Source organism: Narcine bancroftii, chromosome 2, assembly GCF_036971445.1.
Source record: "Narcine bancroftii isolate sNarBan1 chromosome 2, sNarBan1.hap1, whole genome shotgun sequence".
In the NCBI taxonomy this organism is placed as follows: Eukaryota; Metazoa; Chordata; class Chondrichthyes; order Torpediniformes; family Narcinidae; genus Narcine; species Narcine bancroftii.
Window position 1 is genome coordinate 217,144,135 of NC_091470.1, and position 25,183 is coordinate 217,169,317.

A 25,183-nucleotide genomic window follows, 5' to 3' on the forward strand; every position below is an offset into this window, starting at 1 on the left:
AAGTTCAACAGTATACTGTTTAACTAATTCGTACATTTTTCCCGTAATTAACAAATCATCAACATATTGTATCAACTGACAATTCTCTCTCCGAGGAGCCTCATCTAGTATTTGTTCTAATACCCGACCAAATAAATTTGGTGATTCTGTAAAGCCCTGGGGAAGGACAGTCCACCGGTATTGATTCTTGCGTCCAGTAAAAGGATTTTCCCATTCAAAGGCAAACATGTCTCTGCACTCTCTTGCTAACGGACAGGTCCAAAAAGCATCTTTGAGGTTAATCACACAAAACCATTTACTATGGGGATCGATTTTACCCATTATTTTATAGGGATTAGGTACAACCGGGTGACGGGTGAGAATAATTTTGTTCAGCTCCCTCAAGTCCTGCACTAATCGATAGGTACCGTCTAGTTTTTGGACAGGTAAAATTGGGGTATTAAAAGGTGACATACAAGGTTCGAGTATACCATCTTTCACCAACTGGTCAATTACTGGCTGCAGCCCCTTTCGGCCAGCCATAGGAATTGGATACTGTTTTCGTCTAATTACTTGCTCAGGATCTTTTAAAGTAACTTGCAGGGGAGGAATACCTAACACTCCTCTATTGCCTCTTTCTGCCCATACTGCAGGATTTATTAGTTCTCAATCTTCCTCGTTTAATACATACAATTGAACCCCGATACCTGATTCCTGTGGTCTGGTGCCGATAGCCAATTGGTCCTGTAAATCTCGACCTAACAAACAAACTCTAGCTTGGGGAACTAGTAAAATATCCTCTGTTATTACCTTTTCTCCCATTTGTATTCTTACATCTCTTAATACAGGGACTGTAAAGTCTCTTGCTCCTACTCCCGAAATCATCATTGTCCCCTCTATCTTAACACCCTCGGGTGGTTGTAAAATACTAGACCGGGCTGCCCCAGAATCTACTAAAAATACCAACTTGTCACTGTGGGGTCCTATGCTTACATTTACCAATGATTCTCCGTGCAGCCCCACAGTGTGTATTGACTGAGAACCGTGACTCCCCTATTCATAATCTGCTTCCATCAGGGCGTAGGATCGCGTCTCCCTGGCTCGCATTGGGCATTCTCTCTTAAAGTGTCCCTCCTTTTTACAATGGTAGCAAACTAATGCTCCTGTTTCTCAATTTCTACCTGGGTCTCCACAGGGTCCCGGGAATGGTCGTTGTCCCCGGAATCCTCCTCTACTCCTCCCTCTACTCTGGTCTCTACTTCCCCACCCATGGCTCTCCTCCCAACGTCCAGGAGCTGGCACACAGTCCCTACCCTTTCCTTGTTGTTCCTCCACGACTCCCTTGACTGCCTGCATCAAAATCTTAGCATTTCCTTTCTGCTTATCCCCAGACCTCTGGACAAATGCTCTTTATGCGAATTGTAGAAGCTGGGTTATTCCCTGCTCATGCCAATTCTCAGTCTTCTGCAATTTCCTTCTAATGTCTGGGGCTGAGTTCGTAACGAAACCCGTTAATACTAATTGTTCACCTGCTGGGGATTCTATATCCAGACCCCCATATTGCTGTATGGCTGTGCACAATCTATTCAGAAATGCAGAGGGGGTCTCCTCGGGACCTTGGGGAACCTCAAATTCTTTCTTAAAATTCTGTCCCTTTGGAACGAACAGATTCCCGATTCCTTTTATCAGATTAACCCTATATTCTTCCATTAATGTGCGAGCATCATTAGTATTCTTATCCCAATTTGGTTTCGCCAGGGGAAATTTAGCTTCTCCAGGTATCGCCTCTGGTCCCCCTTGGTGTTCCCTATCCCAGACTCTAATCCCTGCCTGTCGAATCATTCCACGCTCATCCAAAGTAAACAATGTTTTAAAGATAGATGTTAACTCATCCCATGTATATATATTTGGTCCCAAAAATTGATCTAATTGTTCAGCACATCCTTGAGGATCCTCTATCAGGGAGATCATTTCTCTCTTAAAGTTACGCACCTCCGTAATGGTCAGGGGCACCACGGGAACTTCCCACAGAGGTCTCATACAGTTAATTTCTGGCTTATTATGTCTAGGTTCCTGCTCTCCGGGAAATGAATCAAAGGGTTCTGCCCTTTCTTCCCGGAGGGTCTCACATTGTTCTGAATTAAAGTCGACTCCCTCTCTTGTCAATAGAGGTGGTAATCTAGTACTTTGTGAACGGGTCATCATACCACCCCTACTTTCTTCTCTTTTCTCTAGCTGTGGGGGAGGAGGGGAAGGTGCAGAAGGGTAGAGCATAGGAGGGGGGGAAAGATAGGAGCCAGCATAGGAGGAACATAAGGTGGAGGAAGGGACTATAACACATCCCATCCTTGTGTTTCAGGGACAAAAGGTTCCTTATCTTTCTTGTCCTTGCATTCCTTTTCATTCAAAACCAGTTGATCAAACAATCCCCGGAGCCAGCAGGCTGCATATTCCGCTCTCAAGATTATCTCTTTGGTTTTGATAGAGCCAGATGTTCAATGCCTGACACATCCAGTCATCCTCGGATCCGAGCTTTGGCCAATATACTGAACTCCCTTTTATCGGACTTTTAACCCATTCCAAACAGCAATACCTGACCATGATCAATTTGTCTTTCCCACGGGTTCTCCCTGCACCCCAATCAGATAACATTAATCCTAACGGACTTTGCTTGGTTATCTGATCTTCCCATTCTTCCTTAGGACTCTCTTCCTTACTACTCACACCTCCCATACTAACAGGTAAGTAAAATTTCTCTTACCGAGATCCAGTAGCTAGTTCTAGCGCGCTTCCTTAATGTCCTCTCGTTGTTTGTTCTCAATGCCTCTTCTCGGATATCACTCGCTTCATCCACTGACCAGTCACCCTTTGTCCATGTCCAACTGAATCAGCTGGGGTGCACCTACCCCCGTCGTTGGGCACTCTGTCAGTGGAGGGAGTGGGATCCTGGACGAGCCCCCATTTTTTAGAAACAGAAGTACCTTCACAGAAATTGCTCGAGACAAAAATTGAGAACAAAGAACATTTATTATACAACAATGCAAAGTTGGGTGCTTCCCCTTACCCTGGGAATACACACATACACTGGGGCTCACCCAACTTTTATACAGTTGATTTCAGTATAGGAATACCCTCCCCCTTACATTCTTCTGCCTCCTGGATGGGTTTGGCATTAGGCAATCCTGTCTGCCTACGTGCTTGTTTCTGTGAACTTGGAGGACCAGGGGGTATCCTGTCGGTGTCCCATCATGTCATTATTCTTATTGTCCTTATTCTCAAACTTGCCTTTGTTCTAATTCACACCTTCCCGACCCTCAGGGCTACAACCTCTTCATCTGCAGAACTTGCTAATACTGTCTAGGGCTTACTAATTAATATGTGGAACTTGCTAATTCCATTTAGGGCTAGAAGACCCTTATCTTATTCAGACTAACTTTACTTCCTACATTCTATTATCTATTATCTATCCTTATCTTATTCATGCTGGTGAACTTGCTGATTCTGTCTAAAAGGCTAGAAGACCCTTATCTTATTCAGACTAACTTTACTTCTTCCTACATTCTATTATCCACCCTTATCCTATTCATACTGGCTTTATTCATTACACATATATCCATACTAGCTTTCTTCATCTCTCATATTTTCATATTAGTTTTACTCATCTCTCACAATCCTCACTTTTCTTTTAGATCAGTGTTACTCATCTCTCACAACAGTGTAGAGAAGTTACCTCTCACCTTCCTGACAGTAGAACTTCTGTACCAGTACGATGATGTCTAATCTCTCAGTCCGGTCTTGTAGACCAATATCACCACATATTCTTTTGATCCTCTCTCCTCTAATGATTTGTGGGGTATCCTTCTCACAGAGCTGATTGTCGGAAGGTTTTGTGTGTTTCCCCACACTCATGCTTTCACATGGTACCCAAATGCATTCTTAATTCTGGATTATACTGAGACGGCAAACCAAAGAAGACCAGTGGTGAGGTTCACAAACAAGTCTGTTTATTCCGGAGGAATTTCAAGGTACATGTGCTCCCCAACTTATGGCCGTAATTGGGACTGAAGGATCAGTCATATCTTGAAATGGACGCAAGACTAAATTTTGCCTGAGCGCGTGAAATGCCGATGTCTTAAAGCAAACTTTTTAATCAAATGTATTTGACAAACTATAACAGGGATACAAGGCTTGTAAGAGCCAAAATGTGCGTATTTACTTGTTAGATGGCGTCCCGGGGTCCAAAGGCTGGCCATGGCCATCTTGATTCTTGTGTGCATGCATGAGCCTTCTGTTGGTGCATGCACGGTGGGTTTGCGTATTGGAGTTCGGTTGACACATGTGCAAGAGTGAGGCGCCCTGACGATATTGAATTCACACCCTTAACTCTCACACATCCATCAGCTGAACTCCAATACGCAAACCCACCATGCATGTGCCAACCGAAGACTCGCACATGCACACAGGAATCAAGATGGCTACATCCAACCTATGGACCCCGGGATGCCAACTAACAAGGTAAGTTTGCACATTTTAGCTCTGACATGCTCTGTATCCCTGTTATAGTTCAATCAATTACATCATAAACTGCGTACATTTTATATTTTTTCTTAGATGTATTTTTTTTTAATTTGGTCGTATGTGCGAATGGACATACTAGGTCGCAAGTCGGAGAGTACCTGTTCTCAATACTGAACCTCGTCATTCCTATTCTGCTTTTTTACCTTCGGTACCTTCGCTGGAATGGCCTAATTTCCAGCATCCTTTTCTGGTTACACAGCCTTGAGATTGACCACGTTATATATTTGCCCCATTTTTTTTCATGATTTCTGAAGTTTCCTCCTTCATTTATTTTCAGTCACTTTGTGGTGGCAGGATTTACTGCTGCTTCAAGCTGTGGGACCCTGGATGTGATGGTGAACCTTGGAGCTGTTAGCGTGGATTTTGTATGCTTTCCTGTGAACATCTGGTTTTCTCCCTCTGCTCCAGTTTCCAGCTGGAAGCCTCTGGAAATTACCCCTTTATGTTATGTTAATGCATAGTTTAAGGCATTTGTGAACTGGGAAGTGAGGAGATGAGATGGTTCCAATGGTTGCCTCTTGTGTTATAATGACATTTTTTTAACTACAAGATTTTTTTTCAGATTCCCATTCTCTCTAAGCTCTTGGTTCCCTGTTATGTTTATTTTTTGAATTTCTTGTATCTTCTATCATCAGCCATTGAAGTCTTGTACTTCACATTTGAAGTTTTCTGCCCACGTCTTCTGCTCTATTTCAGATTTAATTCACTGTCTTCAACGCACTGCTTTCTACACACCATCTGCAGATGTATATTGGTTCTTCATTAATCTATTCCAGCACCATCATGACTTGTGTCATTCAATCTCTTGCCATCTCTGTCCTCCACCGCTTGTTCTCTTTCATACAACTTTTCTTCATACTGGCAAAATGTCAATAACTCCCATCCATCAAAAATATCTCTATGAGAGGCTGCCTCAAGGACACCACCCAGTGGCCAAGTATTTCAATTCCACACCAACATGTCATCTATGGTGTCATGCACTGCCAAACTGAGGCCACCTGCAAAGTGGAGGAACAGCACCTTAGAACTCTCCATCCAGATCACATTAACACTGACTTCTCCAATTTCTACTTACCCCTTCGCCATCTCTCTCTCCCTATTTCCCCCCCTGTCTCCTTTCCTTCAGCTCTCCAGCCCCTTCCTCCTGTCCAAGAGCTACCCATAGCCCTCGCCCCCATCGTTTCTCAGCATTTTTCTTTTTGTTACCCTTCCACATGTATTCACCTATTACTACTTATTTGTTAGCCTGCTCTTCCCCCCCCACCCTGCCCATTCCTACTTCCTCTCCTCCCTAACCCTTTATTGCGGTGCCTGCCTGTATTTGCTGAGAACTGACGAAGGGCCAAGGCCCAAAATGTTGGCTACCCTTCTGCTGGAGGCTGCATGGCCTGCTGAATTTCTCCATCACATATGTGTATTGAACTTAATCCCAGCACCTGCAGGCTTCCTTATTTAACCCCCATCACCTTTCTCACTGCTACAATCAAGCAGAAGGCACAGGACCCTGAGGTCCACTTCCTCTAAGTTCAAGAACAGTTCATTTTTAACAATGAGCAGGCCACAATAACCCTCACCGTATACTCGTCCCAGACCAGCAAAAGATCTGCCTGCATGAAAGAAACATCACCCTGTTTTTCTTGTGTAAGCAGCAATTAGGAATATTTATTTATCTATGGAACATAGAACATTACAGAACAGTACAGGCCCTTTGGCCCACAATATTATGCTGACCCACATATACCTACTAAAAAAAACCGAAACATTCTCTGCCTTATAACCCTCTATTTTGCTTTCATTTATAATTCTGTCTGAAAGAATCTTAAATGCCCCTATTTATTATCACTTTTTCTCTCTTGGCATATTGCGGTGATTTCTTATACTCTGGTAGTTGGTGCAGCAAGTAAGAATTTTGGTACCTCTGTACCACGTGCTTATATATAAATGGCAATAAACTAATCTCACCTCAGCACATCAACTGTCTGCCTCACTGCAAATGATGCCTTACCTGATTATTTCCCATTTTGCTTTGAATCTTAAATTGGCAGCATTTCCTGAAGGAAACGTCCCACAACTTTCCCTGTTTCAACTGAATCCAAGTGCTCATCTGTGGATGCTGCCACACTTGAGTCTCTAATTTTAAGCGACGTCAACAGCAAAAGCTTGAAGGAGATATGTGGGAATAGTGAATTGGAAAAATTTGAACCCAAAATATTGATTTTTTAAAAAAATTCTAGATTTAAAGATATCTTTCCATGGTGAAGAATCAACATGTGGAACTTACTCCCATGAGGTGAATAGGATGGATGCAGTTAAGAAGAAACTAGTTTGATCGATAAGGGAGAAAGGAACAGAAGGTATTTCGAGAAGTAGAGGTGAAACCCAGTGTTACGGTGTCCAGAGGACCCCAAAAACCAGCACAACACAGGGTTATTTAAACAGAAGTAGTTTTTAATTATATTTGAACAAGAAAACAGAATTGAACTTCAACTTATTCCTAACTACTTAACTACCTAAATACTTAATCTGCCCTCTAATACTAAGCACAGGTGTGTGTAATGTATATTTAAGATTAGAAAATTCTTTGGATCACAGTCCAATCTCACTGGTTGCAGGCAATTCTTGTTCTGTGCACAGAAGTTAGCATTAACAAAGTTCACCAGGCTTTGGTGCTTAACATGCAAATGGTTACCACTTTGGAGGGTTCTTACTGGTTTTCAGAGAGAGAGATTCCTTTTCCAGGACATTCTCAAGCAGCCTTGCTGACGAAACTTGCCCCCTTCAGGGTTCTCCAGATCATCCTCTTTCCTTCAGGTCACCTTTCAGACCTCCAGCCTTCTCCTTTGACCAGGCAGCTTTCCACAGTTTGCCAGTTTGTCCCTCCAGTTCCAGAGGGACTGTGTCTCTCCTCTCTGTGTCTCTCCTCTCTGTTTCACACCCTCCCTCTCTGAGAGCAAAACTCTTCTCCTCTGCCTGCAAAGATCACATGCTCTCCCAGGCAAGCTGCTGTCGATACTTTGTTGCCTCCTGCAAAAAGCATTCTGTAAAACTCAGGTAAATATTCTGTGTTTTAAAATGTGTGTGTGAAAGCTGCTCTAACAATTCCTCCCAAACCACCTCTAAATACTCTGTCACACTCAGTGGCCTCATTCGCCACATCAACACTGACAAAGATTTCAAGGTTCAGCTTGTTTCTGTGTTCTAAATATAATTCCAGAAACCAAAAGGATGTGACCAAATCTCAAAGTTTCAGATTTATTGTCAGTGCATGTACATGACATCACATACAACCCTGAGGTTCTTTTTCCTGCGGGCCAGGCAGAATTTCTATATTGGTAACTGTAAACTGTACTCAAAGAAAGAATGCAGATCAGATACTATTTATTGTCATGTAATAAAAAAAATGTAATATTACACAAAATTGCCTTTAGTCTGCCATAAGACAGATAAAGATTTACCATTAGTATTGCCTGGCGCCCCTTACAGTCAGATAAAGAGAAGCAAAAGAAGAGTCTCCACCAGAGTTACCAGGTCAGTGTAAACAAACTGACTGTGCAACTGCAGAAGTAGATATAAATATTTCCTCATGAATTATAAGCAAAATACAAGTCTTCAAATGAGTCTCTGAATGAGTCAGGAGTTAGATAGGTGAGGGATAGCAACTACCCCTGAACTTGGGGTACGAATCGTGTGGCACCATCTCCATATTGATGCCAGCAAGGAAGAATAGAGCATGTCCTAAGTGTTGTGAATCCTTGCTGATTGCTGCTGCCCTCTTATAGCAGTGTTCCATATAGATATTTGTTACAGTGGGGAGAGTTTAGCCTGTGATATACTGGGCTGTGTCCACTACTTCTTGCAGGATTTTTTCGCTTTGAATTATTGGTACCCCCATACCATAATGTAGCCAGCCAACACATCTGTGAAAGTTTACCAAGATTTCTGATGACATACCAATATCTGCAGATTCCTGAGGAAATAGAAGCGTTGACATGCTTTTCTTCATGATGGGCGTCCACTGACGCGAGGCAGTCCTGTCGCCAGTCCTTAGCCTCCCGCGAACACCTCCTGGTTGTTCCGATCTCTGGAGCCTCACCTTTTATGCTCTGTCTGTATGCAGGTAGCAGGAACACTGCCAATATGCAGTCTTGCGAAAGAACGATAGGCATTCCTTATCGCCATGTAGCAGTGATCAAGTGTGCTGGGACCTCTGGTTACATCAGGTTACGAACTGGTGGTAATTGGGCAGGGTTTGCCTCAGAGAGACCTGGTTAAAGTTGCCGACTCTAATTTGCATTGCATCAGGATGGGCCGTTTCAGGTTTGCAAACAACAGCGTGTAGCGCTGCAAGTACCTGTTTTGTAATTGGCATCGGGAGAAATATAAACTCTGGTGAAATTACTAATGATGATTCTTGAGGTAGAAAGATCTTCATTTATTCAATATTTGCTCTATGGTGATAAAAATCAGGTGTTGTTGCTTGATTGATAACTTATTTATTTTCTTCTCCAAAACTTAGAAAGTACTTCAAATTATGACAATATCTTGCCATTGAACAGCCCCCAAACCTTAGCAAATTATACCCTTGCAAGTCTTCCATTGCTGAGATTATATTCTAGGAGATCTTTGATACACGCATTACACATGTTGGATGAGAAAGGAAGAAAGAAAAAAATGCCTAAAAGGCCTGATTTTCACCTTTATATCTGCGTAAATGCTCTGAACTAGTGATTCTTCCCCATATAACTGGGCAAGGCTCCGAGCCGCTGTGCGGACTGAAGTCAGCCTTCTGTCCAGCTTAATGCTGGTCTCGAAACAATTGCACATTGATGTTGACGTTCCGATAGGTGAAAAGTGCAGACTAGCTCTGATTTTCCTGTACTTAAGCTGGAAGATCTGTCTGCTGAATTAATGCCAGCTTCAGTGTGGAGCATCAAACAAGCCATTGATTTCAATGGGAAGAGACGGCTCTGGGGAGAAGAACTAATTCAAGTTCATTTGCTTTTATTTGATTTAATGTAGCTAATTTAATTTAATGCTTTCAGTTGTGATGTTTTCCTTTTTCATTTTAAAAAATGTTAAAATTGTTCATGTTGCCTGAATATTTTAGAATATTTAAGAACCAAAGACATTTGCAATTGCAAAATTTAAATGACACTTTTGACAGGTGGTGAATCTGGGGACAGGGCCTCACCAGTTGTCAATGCTATTCTCAGGCGAGAGCCTGGCGTTTATGGTTTGTTTTCAGCTAGGCCGAATGAAACGGAATAAATGATCCCAAAATATGGAAATATATTTATATTGTATTTTTTATGTATTCATGTCTGTGATTATTGAGCTGTGTGAGAAATGTGCTGTGTGTATGTATTATGTGTGCACCATGGTCTGGAGAAACACTGTTTCATCTGGTTGTATATACACAGTCAGATGATAATAAACTTGAACTATCTCTTTCATTGGGAACTGGCTTCTCAATACAACACTGGTCTACTACATGACTACGTTCCAAAGGCAGGTGACTGGCAAGTTTGGAAACAGCCTCTGCGATTATTTTTATGAACTGTTAATGGCATACTCAGTTTGGTGTGGGATAATAATTTAATTTTAATGTATATTTACTTGTTATTCACATTACCCCAATAACTTAGTTGTAAACTTGGGCCTAATTTTAAAACTTTAAAACAGATCTTATTTGAAATGCTGGAGAATTCATATCCAGAGTGACTTTACAGAAACTGAAGAATGCCTATGGAGACTTCACAAGTTGGTGTTAATTGTTGAATAAATGGACTATTGTCTTTAAAGCAACCGCGTGAGACATACTGTCTACTGATACCTTTTTGCAAGGCTTTTGACAAGAGTGCACAGAAAGGTCACTGAGGGGTTCTTGTTGACCTAAAAATACCAGATGAACCAGAAGATGGACTCTTATTGTTTGATGGAGAAAGTCAGGTGGTTTTTGCAAGCAATCCTGTGTGTGAGTCAGAGAAAGACAATCTGTGTCAAGTAGCAAGCTCGTTGGAACTGAAACAGAAGCTCCAGATTGGAAGGATGGCTACAGGGCTGGCTGTCTAAATGTTTCACTTGGAATAAGAGAAACAAAAAGGCACGCTGTGGTAACCTGAAAGAAAGAGGTTATCATCTGGAGAACCCTGATGGGGAAACTTTCATCAGTGAGACATTGAGGTGATTAATGGTGGTACCTCAGCTGTGGAAATCCTGGAACTACAAATCTCTCTCTGCAAAACCCTCAAGAACCTTTCTGAGCAGTAACCATTTCAAGCACCAAAGCCTGGTGAACTTTATACCTGTTAAATTCTGTGCAAAGCAGAAGAATTGCCTGCAACCCGTGAACTTGGAGGAATGAGAAGTGAGACTGGACTGTGAACCAAAGAACTTTCCTAAATATACACACAGATGTGTTTAGAATTAGAAGGGGGTTAAGTTAGGTTAAGTTAAAAATAGAGTTAACGTTTGATTCTGTTTTCATGTTTAAAGATAATAAGAAGCTACTTTTGTTTAAGTGATCATTTGTCATAGTGAATATCTATTGCTGCTGGGTTTTGGGGTCCTCTGGGCTCATGACAGCACAGTGACTGCTCGTGCATTTATGATACTGTAGGAATTGTCAAGTATTTTGAACATTAATCATAACATTTAATTTGAAGGATTTGCTTCATTTAGAATTTGACTCCGTGACACTTGAATATTACTCAGTTTGTGATTGGTTCATTTGATTTAGGAAGATATGGCCTAAAAACAGACAAACTGGGCCAGCTCAGGTGGGCAACCTGGGTCAGCATGGACTAGTTGGGTAGAAGGATCTGTTTGCATGTTGGAAAACTCTTTCAGCTTGTGTGTGTTTTTTCCCTGCACCAAGAACAATCCTAAAACAAATCACTGAATAACAAAGGGGAACAGCAAAGGAGGTTTGTTTCAAGATGCTCCTCGGAGAGTCATTGTGACGGGTACAGCAGAGTCAGGCATTATACCAGGCCCAACCTTTTTAATTGTTTAAAATTAAAACCCACCCCTCCTCATTAGAAATTCTCAACAGGAATTCATAGCTGAGGAATACTCAGGTTCATTGGAAACTCCTCACAAAAATGAAACACTCCGTGGCCACCAGGAAAATATTCATGGAAAGAAACAAAGAAGCCTGAGATGCTGTGATTGCAGTAAAAACACACAATAAATGCAAGCAGAACTCAGCTGGTCTTGCACTGTTCATTAGAACTAGAGATATATTACTGACATTTCGGACCTGAAACTTTCTTCAAAGCAATAAGCAAAACCAGGCAGTCCGTGAAATAAAGACTAGGAAAGGTGGAAGAAGGGGAGGAGGAGGAGTCCAGGCCAACAAACAAAAGGTGTTATTTGGATAAGAGTTGATTTTGGCTCTGTGAAAGGAGATGGAGGGAAAAGGGAAGAGAGAGAGAGAGAGACAGAATGAGAGGAAAGGAGCCAAGGAAAAAGAGATGGGGGAAGGGGGATTTTAACAGAAACTGGAGAAGTTGATGTTAATGCTATCCAGTTGGAGAGAGCCCAGAAGGAAGATGAGGAGTTGTTCATCCAGTTTGGGGGTGGTCTCAGTCTGGCAATACATGTCAGTAAGGGAATGGGATGGTGATTTGAAATGGGCAGGCACTGTGACGGACAGAACAAAGGAGCTCAACGAAGTGACCTCCCAGACTGGGTCCAGTATTACTAGCTCCTGTTTTATTTAGTGAGTTCATTTTTGGGGTTTGGTGCAGGAGGAATCATCAAATTAAATGGTTGCAGAGAATCCAGTTTTCACAACATTCACAGTGGCTGTGGAGTGACTCCATTAAGGACAAACCATAAACAAAGTTAACGCTTTGGAAGAATAAACGAACAATGGCTGTTTATCCAGGGAAAACAGATGGTGAGAGCGAGTCATGCGATTATGAGTCATGTGTTTGGGACACTTAGTGAAAAAGTATTGATCAGCCAGTTATCTAATCAACACGGGGGTTGTGGGGGGGACTGGTGGAAGGACTCATTGGATCGTGACCCTTGTGATGGTCATTTCGATGACCTGTGCCTGGGTTCCGGAAGCATCGAGGAAGTCACACGTTTCAGTTCCATTATTGCAAGGAAAAGGGGAGTTATGACAACTATTTGTACAAAAGGACACATTTCTCTGGAGCGTTCGGCAGTCAGATCACTCAGTTTCTCACCTCCTTAATAATGACTTCTGAGCTTCAGTCTGATTCAAAATCATAGGATTTTGAATTGACTCTCCAGAATTGTGCCAAAGCTGTAATGGTTTGGGTATTCCACACACACACACACACACACACACACACACACACACACACAAACACACACCTCACACAGACACCCCCCCACACACACATACACACACACACACACACCCACACCCCCCCCACACACATACCCCACGCACACACTCACACACACACCCCACACACACAGACACACACATCAAGCTGAAAGGCAATTTCTCAACTATTCGTATTATTAGAAACAGAAGTACCTTCACAGAAATTGCTCGAGAGAAAAATTGAGAACAAAGAACATTTATTATACAACAATGCAAAGTTGGGTGCTTCCCCTTAATCTGGGAATACACACATACACTGGGGCTCACCCAACTTTTATACAGTTTATTTCAGTATAGGAATACCCTCCCTCTTACATTCTTCTGCCTCCTGGATAGGTTTGGCATTCCTACATTCTATTATCTATTGTCTCTCCTTATCTCATCATTCATACCCTGAACTTGCTGATTCTGTCTAAAGGCTAGAAGATTCTTATCTTACTCAGACTGACTCTGCTTCCTACATTCTAATAACCATTTCTTATCCTGTTCATATCGGCTTTCCCATATATCTATATTAGTTTCCTCATCTTCATATTTTTATATCAGTTTTACTCATCTCTCACAATCCTCACTTTTCTTTTAGATCAGTGATACTGATTTCTCACAATGATCAGTGTTACTGATTTCTTACAGTATAAATAGTGATCAAAGGATAAGTTTAGGTTTTCTCTTTTCTTTTTTCTATAAGGAGAGAGGGAAAATTTTGTTTTGTATCATTTTGTGTAATTTTTTACTGTTATATTTTTAGATAAATGGTTAATTGCATATTTGATGCAAATGAAAATTAAATTTTCAAAAAAGCTGAGTTTTCCCATGGTCCCAAGGCTGCCGAAAGATTGTCACAACAGAGTTACCTTTGTTTAACACTAATTGGTTTTTCTTTTTATTTGTAAACCTAAACTAGCAAGTTGTGCTCTTCATGCAGCTCCATATATTTTTTTAAAAATTACAACACAGCCAAAGGCAATTCTAGCCACTGAGACCTGTGCTACTTATTTAACCGACAACCCTGTATATTTCAGAGGGTGGGAGGAAACCAGAGCACCCAGGGAAAATGTACATATTCTTTATGGACATCGCTGGGTTCAAATCCGGTTCACTGGCTCTGTAATAGCATAAACCACTTTCAGGTCCTCGGACGCAGATAATGCGCCGGCAGACGCAGCTGGGACGTTCAGGTGGCCGCAGAGAAGAGGCCTTTCTGTCACCTGAACGTGCCAGCTGAAGGAGAACCACGTCCAAGCGAACGCCGGCTCCCGTGGACTGTGGCCTTTCTGTCACCTGAACGTGCCAGCTGAAGGAGAACCACGTCCGAGCGAACGCCGGCTCCCGTGGTCTGTGGCCTTTCAGGTGCAATGGGGGATTCTCGGAGCCGGAGAATATTCTGTAGGAGGGTTAGGTCAGTGCTCCTCCTGGCTGGGTTGTCCACTTTCAGGTGGCCACCCGACTGCCGCATTGGGGTGGACTAGGCGGCATTACAGTCGGGTATTCTGGCCACCTGAAAGCGGATATAGTGTTAACTCTGCTGTCATGATGAGAGATACCCTGTTAGACTGTTCATAGAAGAACCCTTCTCACTGTACTCTGTAATAACGTGAAGAATAATCATCAAATTAAATGGTTGCAGAGAATCCATTGCCATGTAACGGAGTTTGCAGTCTCCCAACATTGAGGACACATGCACTGGGGAACACAACCTTGCCATGCCCACCACCCAAGCCAGACACCATCCTGATTTGGAAACGAACCACCGCCTATCAGAATCCTGGCAGTTCCTCACTCGGCAGCGTGACGGACCTTCACAATGCACAGGGAAGGGGCAGGAGTCGTGATGGCACCTTAGCTATGAATTCTCCAGCACAACTTGTTGATCTGCAATTTAAAAAATAACAGATTTGTGCATGAACGGAATAATTAAAAAAAAAAGTCAATACATTCAAAATTGAAGGCTAAAAAATAATCAAACTTGAAAACACATTGCAACTGTCTCGTGGAGAGCATGGTGACTGGTTGCATTACTGGCGTGGAGGTGCCAATGCACAGAACAGGGAATAAAAAAATACCTCATTCTCAATAATTGCAGGAAGAGGCCATTCAGCCCATCGAGCCTGCCCCGCCATTTAATCATGTGCGGATCCATTTGCCCCACTCTGCCCCACTGCCCGCCCTTTCTCTCAATAACCTTTGATGTCCTGGCTGATCAAGAGCCTACCAATCTTTGCATTGAATGCCCAAAGGGGTTGGTACCTTGGCGCGCGACCTCTCACTCCGCTGAGGTGGCGCCTTGAGAAAGCAGCCTCTAATCTCAAGGGCCCTCACCACCCAGGCCGCTGCCCTCGTCACCCTGTTACCACCCAGGCGCAAGGGGCCAACTCTTGCAAACACAGCTGCCCATAATGAACCCCAGGGGCCCCCACCTCAGTGCACTTGTGGCCGTGCAATGGCACCTGGAATGCACAATACTGCTGCCACAGGGCAACACATTTGGCGACCTCCAATTCAAGCAGGTGCAGTAGAAAGTGCGGGGGGGGGGGGGAGGCCTGGTTGCATTAATGGGGAACCCTGTGCGACTTTGAGAAGCGCGAGCACAGGAGCAGGAGGTGGAGGAGGGGGGGCTGTCAGATGCACACACACGCCGCGGCTAGGTGTTCCCAGGGCGGCGGCAGGCGGACGACAGGCATGGATTATTTCAGCCGCGGAGCTCGCTCGCTGCGGGGCACCTCGAACAGGCTATGGACGGGCTTGCGGGAGGTTTATTTCCTGGACTCGGTGAAAGAAGCCGACGCGGCCGCCCGGGAGCTCCCTCACGGTAAGGAAGTTTGTGGGCAAACTTTTTGGGCCGAACTTTGTTCGCAAACTTTTGGGCCGAAGTTTGCACTGCACTTTCCCACTGTGGGGGTGGGGGGACGGCATTCGGCCCTCAAACTAAAAAGGCGAGAAGGGTGCACTGTGCCAAAGTGACTTTTTAAAAAAAAGCCAGTGCACCAAACTTTGTCGGAAGACCCAGCGCTTGTCTTCCTCGCTGCATCATTGCAAGCGACCATGTCAGTTTCATGCCCCCTCTTGCAGTTGGATCATGTCAGTTGCTCGCCTGTGTTTTCCCCCTTTCGGCTGCCTCAAGTGGGAACTGGGGAGAACAAGCCCCCTTCTTGCATCTAAAGTAAGACAGACCGAAAATAACCAGTCGTGCAGGCAATGCTTGCAGCAGAGGGTGGGGGATACAGAGCTGTTTACACTTCAGTAAATCCACATTTAAAAAAAACAATTACTCAGTGCAGTGAACTGGAATTCACTGTCTGTGTATTGTTCAGATGACCAGGTCCACCCCCACCCCGATATAAACCCTGGTTCTCCCACCTTCCCTCTGACTCACCTGAGGACTCCATCCATGGCCCATCCCTTTGCAAGCGAAGATGAACACGGTGCCTTGTAGCTTTTCAGCTTTAGGCACTGTGTACCAGGCGAGTGCTTGCCCAGGACATATGCCTCCCTCCAGGTCCCACGCCACTGGGCCTGGCGGACTGCAAGGCACAATAGCCTGACTGACGCAGGATTGCCCCGCAGTGGACTGTTCCAAGACCGCGCTCGCTGGCCGTTTGCCGTTGCAGACCACTAGGGAAACTGTTTCCCGTGCTTTGTCGCAGCTGCCAGCCCCTGCTGCCAGACTGACGTGCTATTTGCCCATAGCTGAGGCCGTTTCTAGGTACTGACGCTGGGTGAACCGAGCCTGGGGATTTGAAGTCAGAGTTACCTTCTCCTAGCCTTTGACTGAAGAGGCAAAACCTGCAAGGCAGCAGGTGGACCTGAGGACTAACAGCCCTTGATATTAAGGGCGTGTTGGCACTCCTCGCTCTTCTCTGGGTGCAGTCAGTCGTGTTGCACTCTGCAGATGCCGGGGCTTCTGAAAAAAGCACCGGAAATGCTCGGCAACTACTGAGCGTTTGTCGTCTGGGGTGCCAAGTTGTGTTACACAGCTTTTATTCACTGTTTCAGCAGAAATTTATAATTTAAAAATTAAAAGTATCCCTGTTGTGACTTACAATAACAAAGACATTCTTCACAAGCCCAGCTTACATGTATCAATATTCCTACAAGGCTCAACTCCGTGCTAATTTACTTTTTGAGCCTTCTAATACGCTCCGGTCAGCTGTCATTATTACCCAATTACAATGGCTCTTCGAATCACGTGGTTTCATCTACAAGCATGCGCTGTTGTTTTTGTTGCTGCTGAGCGTATGATATTGTAATTTAAAGTGTAATTTTAATTCTGCTAGTTATTTACCTCACTGCTATTGCCAATATATTCAGTGATACACGAGAATTGTGATTTATGAGTAGCATTAGTACAAAAAACATTGCTAAAGATTTTGTATGGTCTGGTATAGGAGGAGGTCCATTTGGGAGGGGGGTGGGATGGTGACATCAACCTTGTGACGCCACTGAATTTGTCCAGTTCCTTAATACAGTCTTCAGGAGCTGGAGTTGGCTGCACTTGCCACAGGGGTAGTCAATCAGGGAAACCATCAGATTCCATGAATTCCCACATCCTACAGGAAGAACATTCCACTGTCATATTTGCCATCACTCCTGCACTGCACTGCAGGCAACCAAGACCAAATCAGCAATAATGAAAGGAACAACATCCCCTTCTTAATGTGTTTCTCACCAAGACTTTGTGAGCCAAAGTCTTGGCTCCCCTTTCCGATGCTGGGCCACTGACACGATGGCTGCTCCAACAATGGTCACTCTGCCTGTGCTTTCTGGACTTTTATTTGTTCCTTCTAATGGCGAGAGGCATTGATCGTGTGGATGGTCAAGGCTTTTTTCCATGGCTGAAATGCCTAATGCAGGGGGCAAAAGCTTACAAAGGTGCTTGGAAGTAAGTGGGGGGGGGGGGGGAGATGTAAGAAAAGAAAAAAAAAATTCACACAGAGTGGTGGGTGCATGGAGGGAAGGGTACAATAGCATCTTTTCAGAAACTATTAGATGGAGCTGAGACCAATGGAGGGTTATGCAGCATGGAAATTCTAAGCATTTGTTAGAGTAGGTTATTATGTTAGCACAAACACTGTGGGTTGAAGGGCCTGCCCTGTGCTGTTGATTTCTATGTTCTTGCTTGCTGACGGACAACATTGCTGGACTCCGCATACAACCCAGCACAACCTGGCCTGGCTACCCAGACCTCATGACCCGGAGGTGTCGCTCAAGCCCCTCCACCGCTCTGCCATAGGACCCCGACAACCTCTCAGTATATTCTTGGTCGGCAGGTTCGAAAGCATTTCCAAACTTAACACATTTAAGAAAACGCAATTTAAAGCAGGAAAACGCAGCACATACTCCGCATACCAAACAACCTCCATGCAAAGAGAAACAGCATGCCAGTTCAATGAATCCGCCTCAGATTTTAACCAGGTTCAGTGGAGAGTCTCGGCCTGTGGGTTGAGAGGCAAAGGGTTTTCTTAATTATTTGCAACCATTGCAAAACAATGATATTAAAATAGACAAAATAATTAAATTATATTTCCTGGAATTGTCGAAATAATTTGCATCAACTTTAATAGCTTTCAAACATCTAAGGGGGACAAAGCTCCATTATCAGAATATCTTGCATCCAAGCCTGTTGGGGACATGTTAAGACTGGGGCTTCATAATTATGGGAGTTGTGGCTTGGTTGCCCTGGACCTTGCCTGACCCAAGGGGGTTTTTGGGGAGCACAGCCACATTTGGAGGATCACAGGCTGGAGTCCTTCCAATTGCCAGTCACTGAGGGGCCGAGACTGATGGGAAGCCTCTATTATTTGCAACCATCGCAAAGCAATGACTCATTAAAATAGACAAAATATTTAAATTATATTTCCTGTAATTGTCTAAATAATTTACCTCAACTTTAATAGCTTTCAAACGACCAGGAGGGACAAAGATCCATTGTCAGATTATCTAGCATCCAAGCACTGAAATTCATGTAACAATGTACAGTGATGTAATTGTATGAATGTGAAACTATGGGTGGGAAGAGACTTTGAATGATTTTCCTTTTGAAAATAATTAATTGTGAATAAAGTCTGTTTTTGGTTTTAAAAAAAAGGAATTGACAATATTGCAATCTAAATGGCTGCTTCTGTTACATTGGTGAGGCAATGCAGATTGGGTGACTACTCTGGTGAACACCCGAACTCTCTGAGTCTGAACTTGTCCTTTCTGCAGCCAGCCATCCAACCTGGCTTGAGCCTCACCCATTGTCAGCGTGAGGCCAATCGTAAACCTGAGGAACAAGACCTCGTATTCCTTCTGGAGATCAAAGATGAGCATTGATTTTTCTAATTTCAGGTAACCCCATCCCACTGTTTCCATCTCTCCTTTACCTACTTATGGACTTAATTTTTTTTTTTGCTCTAACTTTCTTTCCTTACAGTTTTCTCCTCTACTTGTCTCTTCACTTCTGGCATATTTTCTGTCCGATACCGGCCTTATCACATTTGAGTCTCACCCCCAGCTTCTTCCCCCTCTTATAGGTGCGGTTCAGGCCTGAATTGGTGACTGAGCAACAATGAAGGGAGGAGAACCTGCAAAGGTGATACATACTAATTAGAGAACGAACACCAAGTCACCTTTGTTTACCATTCTTACCATGCTCGCATGGTAAAGACAAGCTAGTGGTTCTCCAGGTCCATGCAGTATATTTACATAAATAAAAGTCATCGCAGAAGTTAAACATATTAAGACATTTGCAGTAAAAGCCCATGATACATTATCCAGATTTGTTCTGGGAATTTAGGAGCCTGATGGCTTGGGGAGGGGTGGGGGGGGGACTGTTGCCCAATCTGGATGCAAGGACCGAGTGCTATGGTACCTCTTACCAGATGGCAGAAGGGAGAACAGTTTACATGAGGGGTGTGGAATCCTTCTCAATGTTTTGCCTGCATCAGGTGTTTTAGATGTCCTTCCTGGTAGGAAGAGAGCCCCCACCCCAACCCATGACTTTTTCCGCTAACTTGCGGTCCGAGGTGGTACAGCTTCCAAACCAGCGGTGATTCCTCTAGAATAGAAGGTGGGAGATGAACTTTCTTCAGTCCGCGGGAAGTAGAGGCGCTGCTGTGCTTTCTTGGCTATGGAGCTGGTGTTAAGGGTCCAGGTGAGATTGTCCGCCAAGTGCTCTCCAAGGAACTTGATACTCTTGACGACCTCAATGGTCCAGCCATCAATGGTCAGCAGAATGTGCTCCCCCGAGCCCTCTTGAAGTTGACAACCATCTCTTTTGTGTTATTAACGTTCAGATGCAGGTTGTTGGCTCTGTACTAGTCCATTAGCAACTGCACCTCATCTCTGTTCGCTGACTCCTCATCCTTCCTGATCAGGCCCACCACTGTCGTTTCATCATTGAACTTGATTATGTGGTTCGAGCTGTGTTTATCTGCACAGTCATGGGACAGCAGTGTGAATGACAGTGGACTAACCAAGCAGCCCTGCGGGGGCCCCTGAGCTTAGTGTGATGGCCTTGGAAGTGCTGTTGCCAATCTGGACTGCTTGAGGACTCCCCGACAGGAAGTCAAAAATCCAATTGCAGAGGGAGGTGTTTAGACCCAGCAGGCCCAACTTCCTTATCAGATACTGAGGTATGATTGTGTTGAATACCTTGAACGGTCAATAAACAGCATTCGAACATACAAGTCCTTAGTTTCCAGGTGGGTGAGGGGTAGATGGATGGTGGTGGCCATGGCATCATCTGTAGAGCAGTTGGATCTATATGTGAACTGCAGGGGATCCAGGAGATGAATGGCCCCATGATGAGCCTCTCGAAGTACTTCATGACAATGAACATGAGTATGACAGGGCACTAGTCATCGAGGCAGGACACAGACAACTTCTTGAGTACAAGGACAATGGTGGTGGTTTTGAAGCACGTTGGGACCATGGCGCTTCTCAGGGAGATGTTAAAGATGTCGGTGAGAACATCCACTAGCTGAGTCACACATCCCCTGAACACTCTGCCAGGAATGTTATCCAGTCCAGCAGCTTGCCTAACACTCTCATCACATCACATCGGCCACTGCAAGTTACAGCATTTGGAGGAGAGGTCTTCACTGCCATTTCGTTTTTTTCCTCAAAACATGCATAAAGTTGTTCAGTGCATCTGGGAGGGAGGCATCACCAGCACAGGCAGATAGAGTAGTCTTGTGGTTGGTGATGTCTTGGATGCCCTTCATTGTGTGTCACGTGTTCTTGCTGTCCAGGAAGTGACTATGAATGAGCTGGCCATGTACTCGCTTTGCTTCCCTGATGGCCTTAGACAGCTTGGCTCTTGCAATAGCCAGGGCTACCTCGTCGTCCGCTCTGAAGGCAGCATCTCAGTTCCTGAGCAGCACACACACCTCCGCTGTCATCCATACGGAGACCATATTACACATTCTGATTAGAGCGTGTAGGTCTTGGGCACAGTGACGTCGCCAGTACACTTGCTAATGTAGCTGGTCACTGATGCTATATACTCCTCCGGGTTGATGCAGTCACCATCGGATGCTGCTTCCTTGAACATGTGCCAATCATTGAGCTCAAAGCAGTCTTGGTGCATGGATGGACCCCATTGGCCGGGTTTTAACCTGCTTCAGAACTGGTCTGAGCATCTGACAAAGCGGTCTGTATGCTCCATGGTCTAGTGTCTGAGGTGTGGGCGGGGCTCTGCCCGATACGTGTCGGAAATGTTCACATACACAAACGCGTTAGCCCTCTCATAGCAAAGCCCACATACTGATGAAATTTAGGTGGCCCTAACTTAAGGTTCGCCTGGTTGAAATCTCCAGTGTTGATAATCAGTCCGTCAGGGTGTGCGGTCTGCAGTTCATAGCCCCATACAGTTCCCAGATCGTCTCTTTAGCATTAGCGCTGGTGGGGGGGAGGGGGGGGGGAACGTAACAACGTACAGTGAATGTGTATGGATATATGAAGATTGAAGAAAAAGCTCTGCAGAATTTTCTTTTGTAAATACTTTACAGATGCTCCTCTACTTACGATGGTTCGACTTACGATTTTTTGAAGTAACGTTGGTATGGCAGTGATGCGCATTTGGTAGAATCCGTACTTTTAATTTTGACCTGTTCCCTCGCATGCGACGTGCGGTATGATACTCTCGCGATGCTGGGCATTGGCAGCGAGCCGCAGTATCCACTCAGGTGGACCCTGTCGCTTTAACATTCTCACCATCCAGCAATTAATTTTAGTTCAATACTTCAAATGTCCTTCAGGCCCAGTTTGTGTTCAGTTGTGTACGTTAATGATGAGTACCTGTACAACTTAACACTTGCTATCAATCGACAGCAGAGCCATCAAAATCAGGTATTGTACAGTACCTATTTTCTGACTTACAATCCCCACCCCGTCACTTACAATGGGTTTGTCGGAACATAACGCATCGTAAGTAAGGAGCACCTGCAGCATGAATAAGGTTTGGTTTTTTTTTTGGAAAAAGTAATTCGCCCCAGGAATTGCTGTCTGACGTGCTAATCAGACGTGTCAGCTTAAGATTCCAGCTTCTGCAGCTTTTGCTGTTCTCTATTGTAATCTAAAATCTATTTGTCATCAGTTTTTAGAAAGAACCATTGTTTTGAATAGTCACGGCCTTTTTTTTTAAGTAGGGAAGCAGATACGTGCTTCATTAAAAAAAAATTAATGACATTTTGAGATACAGGCCCTACCAGCTCATGAGCCCATGTTGCCCAAATACACCCATGTGATTAATTAACCGACTAATCCCATATGTCTGGTACTTGGGAGGGAACTGGAACACCTGGAGGAAACCCACACAGACATTTATCTCTTTTTTTTTTCATTTTTCTGCATATCTTGTGATGTTGTGGATTGGCATTTGATCTCAGTGTGAACCCTGCATAAGTTGTGACTTTGTAAAAATGACCACCTTATGGTCTACACACTGCAACATCCTGTCCCAGTTTTAAGGACACTCTTAAAATGTGACAGATACCATGAAATCTGAATGGGTAATGGATGGAAAGGTTGCTTCCCATGGTGGGAGAGACAAGAGGGCACGACTTCAGGATTGGAACTTAGAACAAAAATGGGAGGAATTTCTTTAGCCACAGACTGAATCTATGGGGAATTTTTTGCCACAGGCAATTGAGGAGGCCTCCATTGGGTGTATTTAAGGCAGAGATTGCGAGGTTCTTGATTAATTAGGGCGTCGAAGGCTATGGGGAGAAGGCCAGGCAGTAGTGCTGAGTGGGAAAATGGGTCAGCTCATGATTAAGTGGTGGGACAGACTCGATGGGCTGAATCATCTCTTTCTAATCCTCTGTCTTATGATCATGATCAGCAAAGTGACCTAGAAATCAGAAATGCTCTCCACGTGCATGTGCTTATTTGGAGCCTTGTCAACAATGGTAGCATCTGTACAAATTTGGGGCTCTCTTCCAACATCTTGCCAGATCAGTGATTCAGAACATGGAGTCACATGCTAAGCATTAAAGGAAGCCTGAGATGAGGAGAAACTTCTTATTTCAGCTGAGAACTTATGGAACTCCCGACCACAGAAAGTTGTTCATTAGATGTATTCAGAAGTGAGTTTGATCTGGTCCTTGTGGCTGATGAGATCAAAGGGTATGGAGAAGCAAGCAGGAATAGGGGACTGAAGTTGCATGATCAGCCATAATGGTACGAAATGGTGTAGCAGGCTCTCCTGGTCCATGAGAGTTGATGGGCTTTCTAACAGTTGGGCCATTTTAAGGACAATCAAGAAATAATGGGGACTTGCAAATGAGAGATTGTAGACAACTTTTAATTGTTGCATGAACCATGTAAAACAAGTTGTTGATGGTGACCTTGAGGCAGAATTCTCAGGCCATCAGGGATAGTTTCCATTGTAGAACCACCCAGGTTACAGGATACTTTAGGTCTGTCATGTGCAATATGATGGGATTAATTAGTGATCTCGTAGTAAAGGATCCTTGGGCAAACATGATTATAAAATTATAGAATTTCATTTTAGTCTGTGAGTGCGAAATTTGAGATTCTAGTTTCTGAATTAATGTGGGCAATTACAAAGAAGCCTTGAAAAATAGATTAGCAGGATAATGGTGGATTAACCATGGCAAACACTCGAGGAGATATTTAACATTTCTCTGCTAAAATATGTTTCACTAAGAAATAGCAACCCAGGGGAAGGATAATTCATCCCTGGTGATTCTTATGAGCGCTTGTCAGCTCTTGAACTGTACTCTTTGGAATTTGGGAAAATAAGGGGTGGGGGGGGGAGAATCTCATTTAAACATTTCAAATGTTGGACAGAGTAGATGTAGAAAGGTTGTTTCCCATGATGGGAATGTCTACTCGAGACCAAGAGGGCACAACTTCAGATTGAGAGCAGAGATGCAGATAAAGAACGTCTTTAGCCAGAGGGCAGTAAATCCGTGGAATTTGTTGCCACAGGTGGTTGTGGAGGCCAAGTCATTAGGTGTGTTCAAGGCAGAGATTGGTAGGCTATTAATTAGCCAGGGCATCAAAGGCTATTGAGAGAAAGGCGGGCAGTGGGGCTGAGTGGGGGAAAATGGATCGGCTCATGATGAAATGGCAGGGCAGACTCGATGGGCTGAATGGCCTATTTCTGCTTTTATTGAGAATGAGATCAATTTGAAATGAAGTGCCTACAGGTGAATGCTTGTGCTAGATGGATAAATGAGAGTGATGAACTTCAGGTAAACATAATCACCAGGGAAAAGGTGGAAAGGGAACGAATGGGCAAGTTGCTGAAATACATCCTGCAAATGCTGGAATTTGGAACAAAATACAATCTACTAGAGGAACTTGGTGGGTTGAGCAGCATCTGTGGGAGAAAAGGAATTATTAACATTTTGGGCAAATCCTTGCATTGAGAATGTGCAGAAGAGAGAGAGAGAGTAAATGAAACGAGGAAATACAGTTGTGGAGTGCAGGGCACAAAAGTGCAGGAGAAACTCAACAGGTCACAGAGCAAAGGGATCCAACCAATATTTCAGGCCTGAACCCTTCATCATGCTCTGAGCAAAAACCTGGCAGGAGTCTGCATAAAAAGGTGAGGTGAGAAGAGATGAAGGGGCAGGGGGAAGAGCACAGGCCAACAGGCAAGAGGTCAGAGATGAAGATGGGGGAGAGGGCAGAAGAAGAAGGCTGCGAACTGATTGGGGTAAAGAGTAAGTGAATGGGGAGGGAAGGGTCACTGGAGCAAAGGAGATAATGGGTCAGAGAAAGAGAGATTGACAGGGGAGAGGCCTAAGA

The 25,183-nt window shown here is 44.1% G+C and overlaps 1 protein-coding gene across 5 annotated transcripts in view; it reads left to right on the forward strand.

Annotated features, from left to right (window-relative positions):
* The first annotated feature begins 15,513 nt into the window (after positions 1–15,513).
* oxr1a (oxidation resistance 1a) overlaps positions 15,514–25,183 on the forward strand; it is a 354,447-nt gene continuing 344,777 nt past the window's right edge. For all 5 annotated transcript variants that reach the window (XR_011352015.1, XM_069920289.1, XM_069920290.1 and 2 more), the window contains exon 1: positions 15,514–15,731. Coding sequence is in view for 4 of the 5 variants with exons in the window: in XM_069920289.1 (XP_069776390.1) it covers positions 15,545–15,731 (187 nt within the window). In the remaining variant the exon portion in view is untranslated. The remainder of the gene's footprint in view (positions 15,732–25,183) is intronic.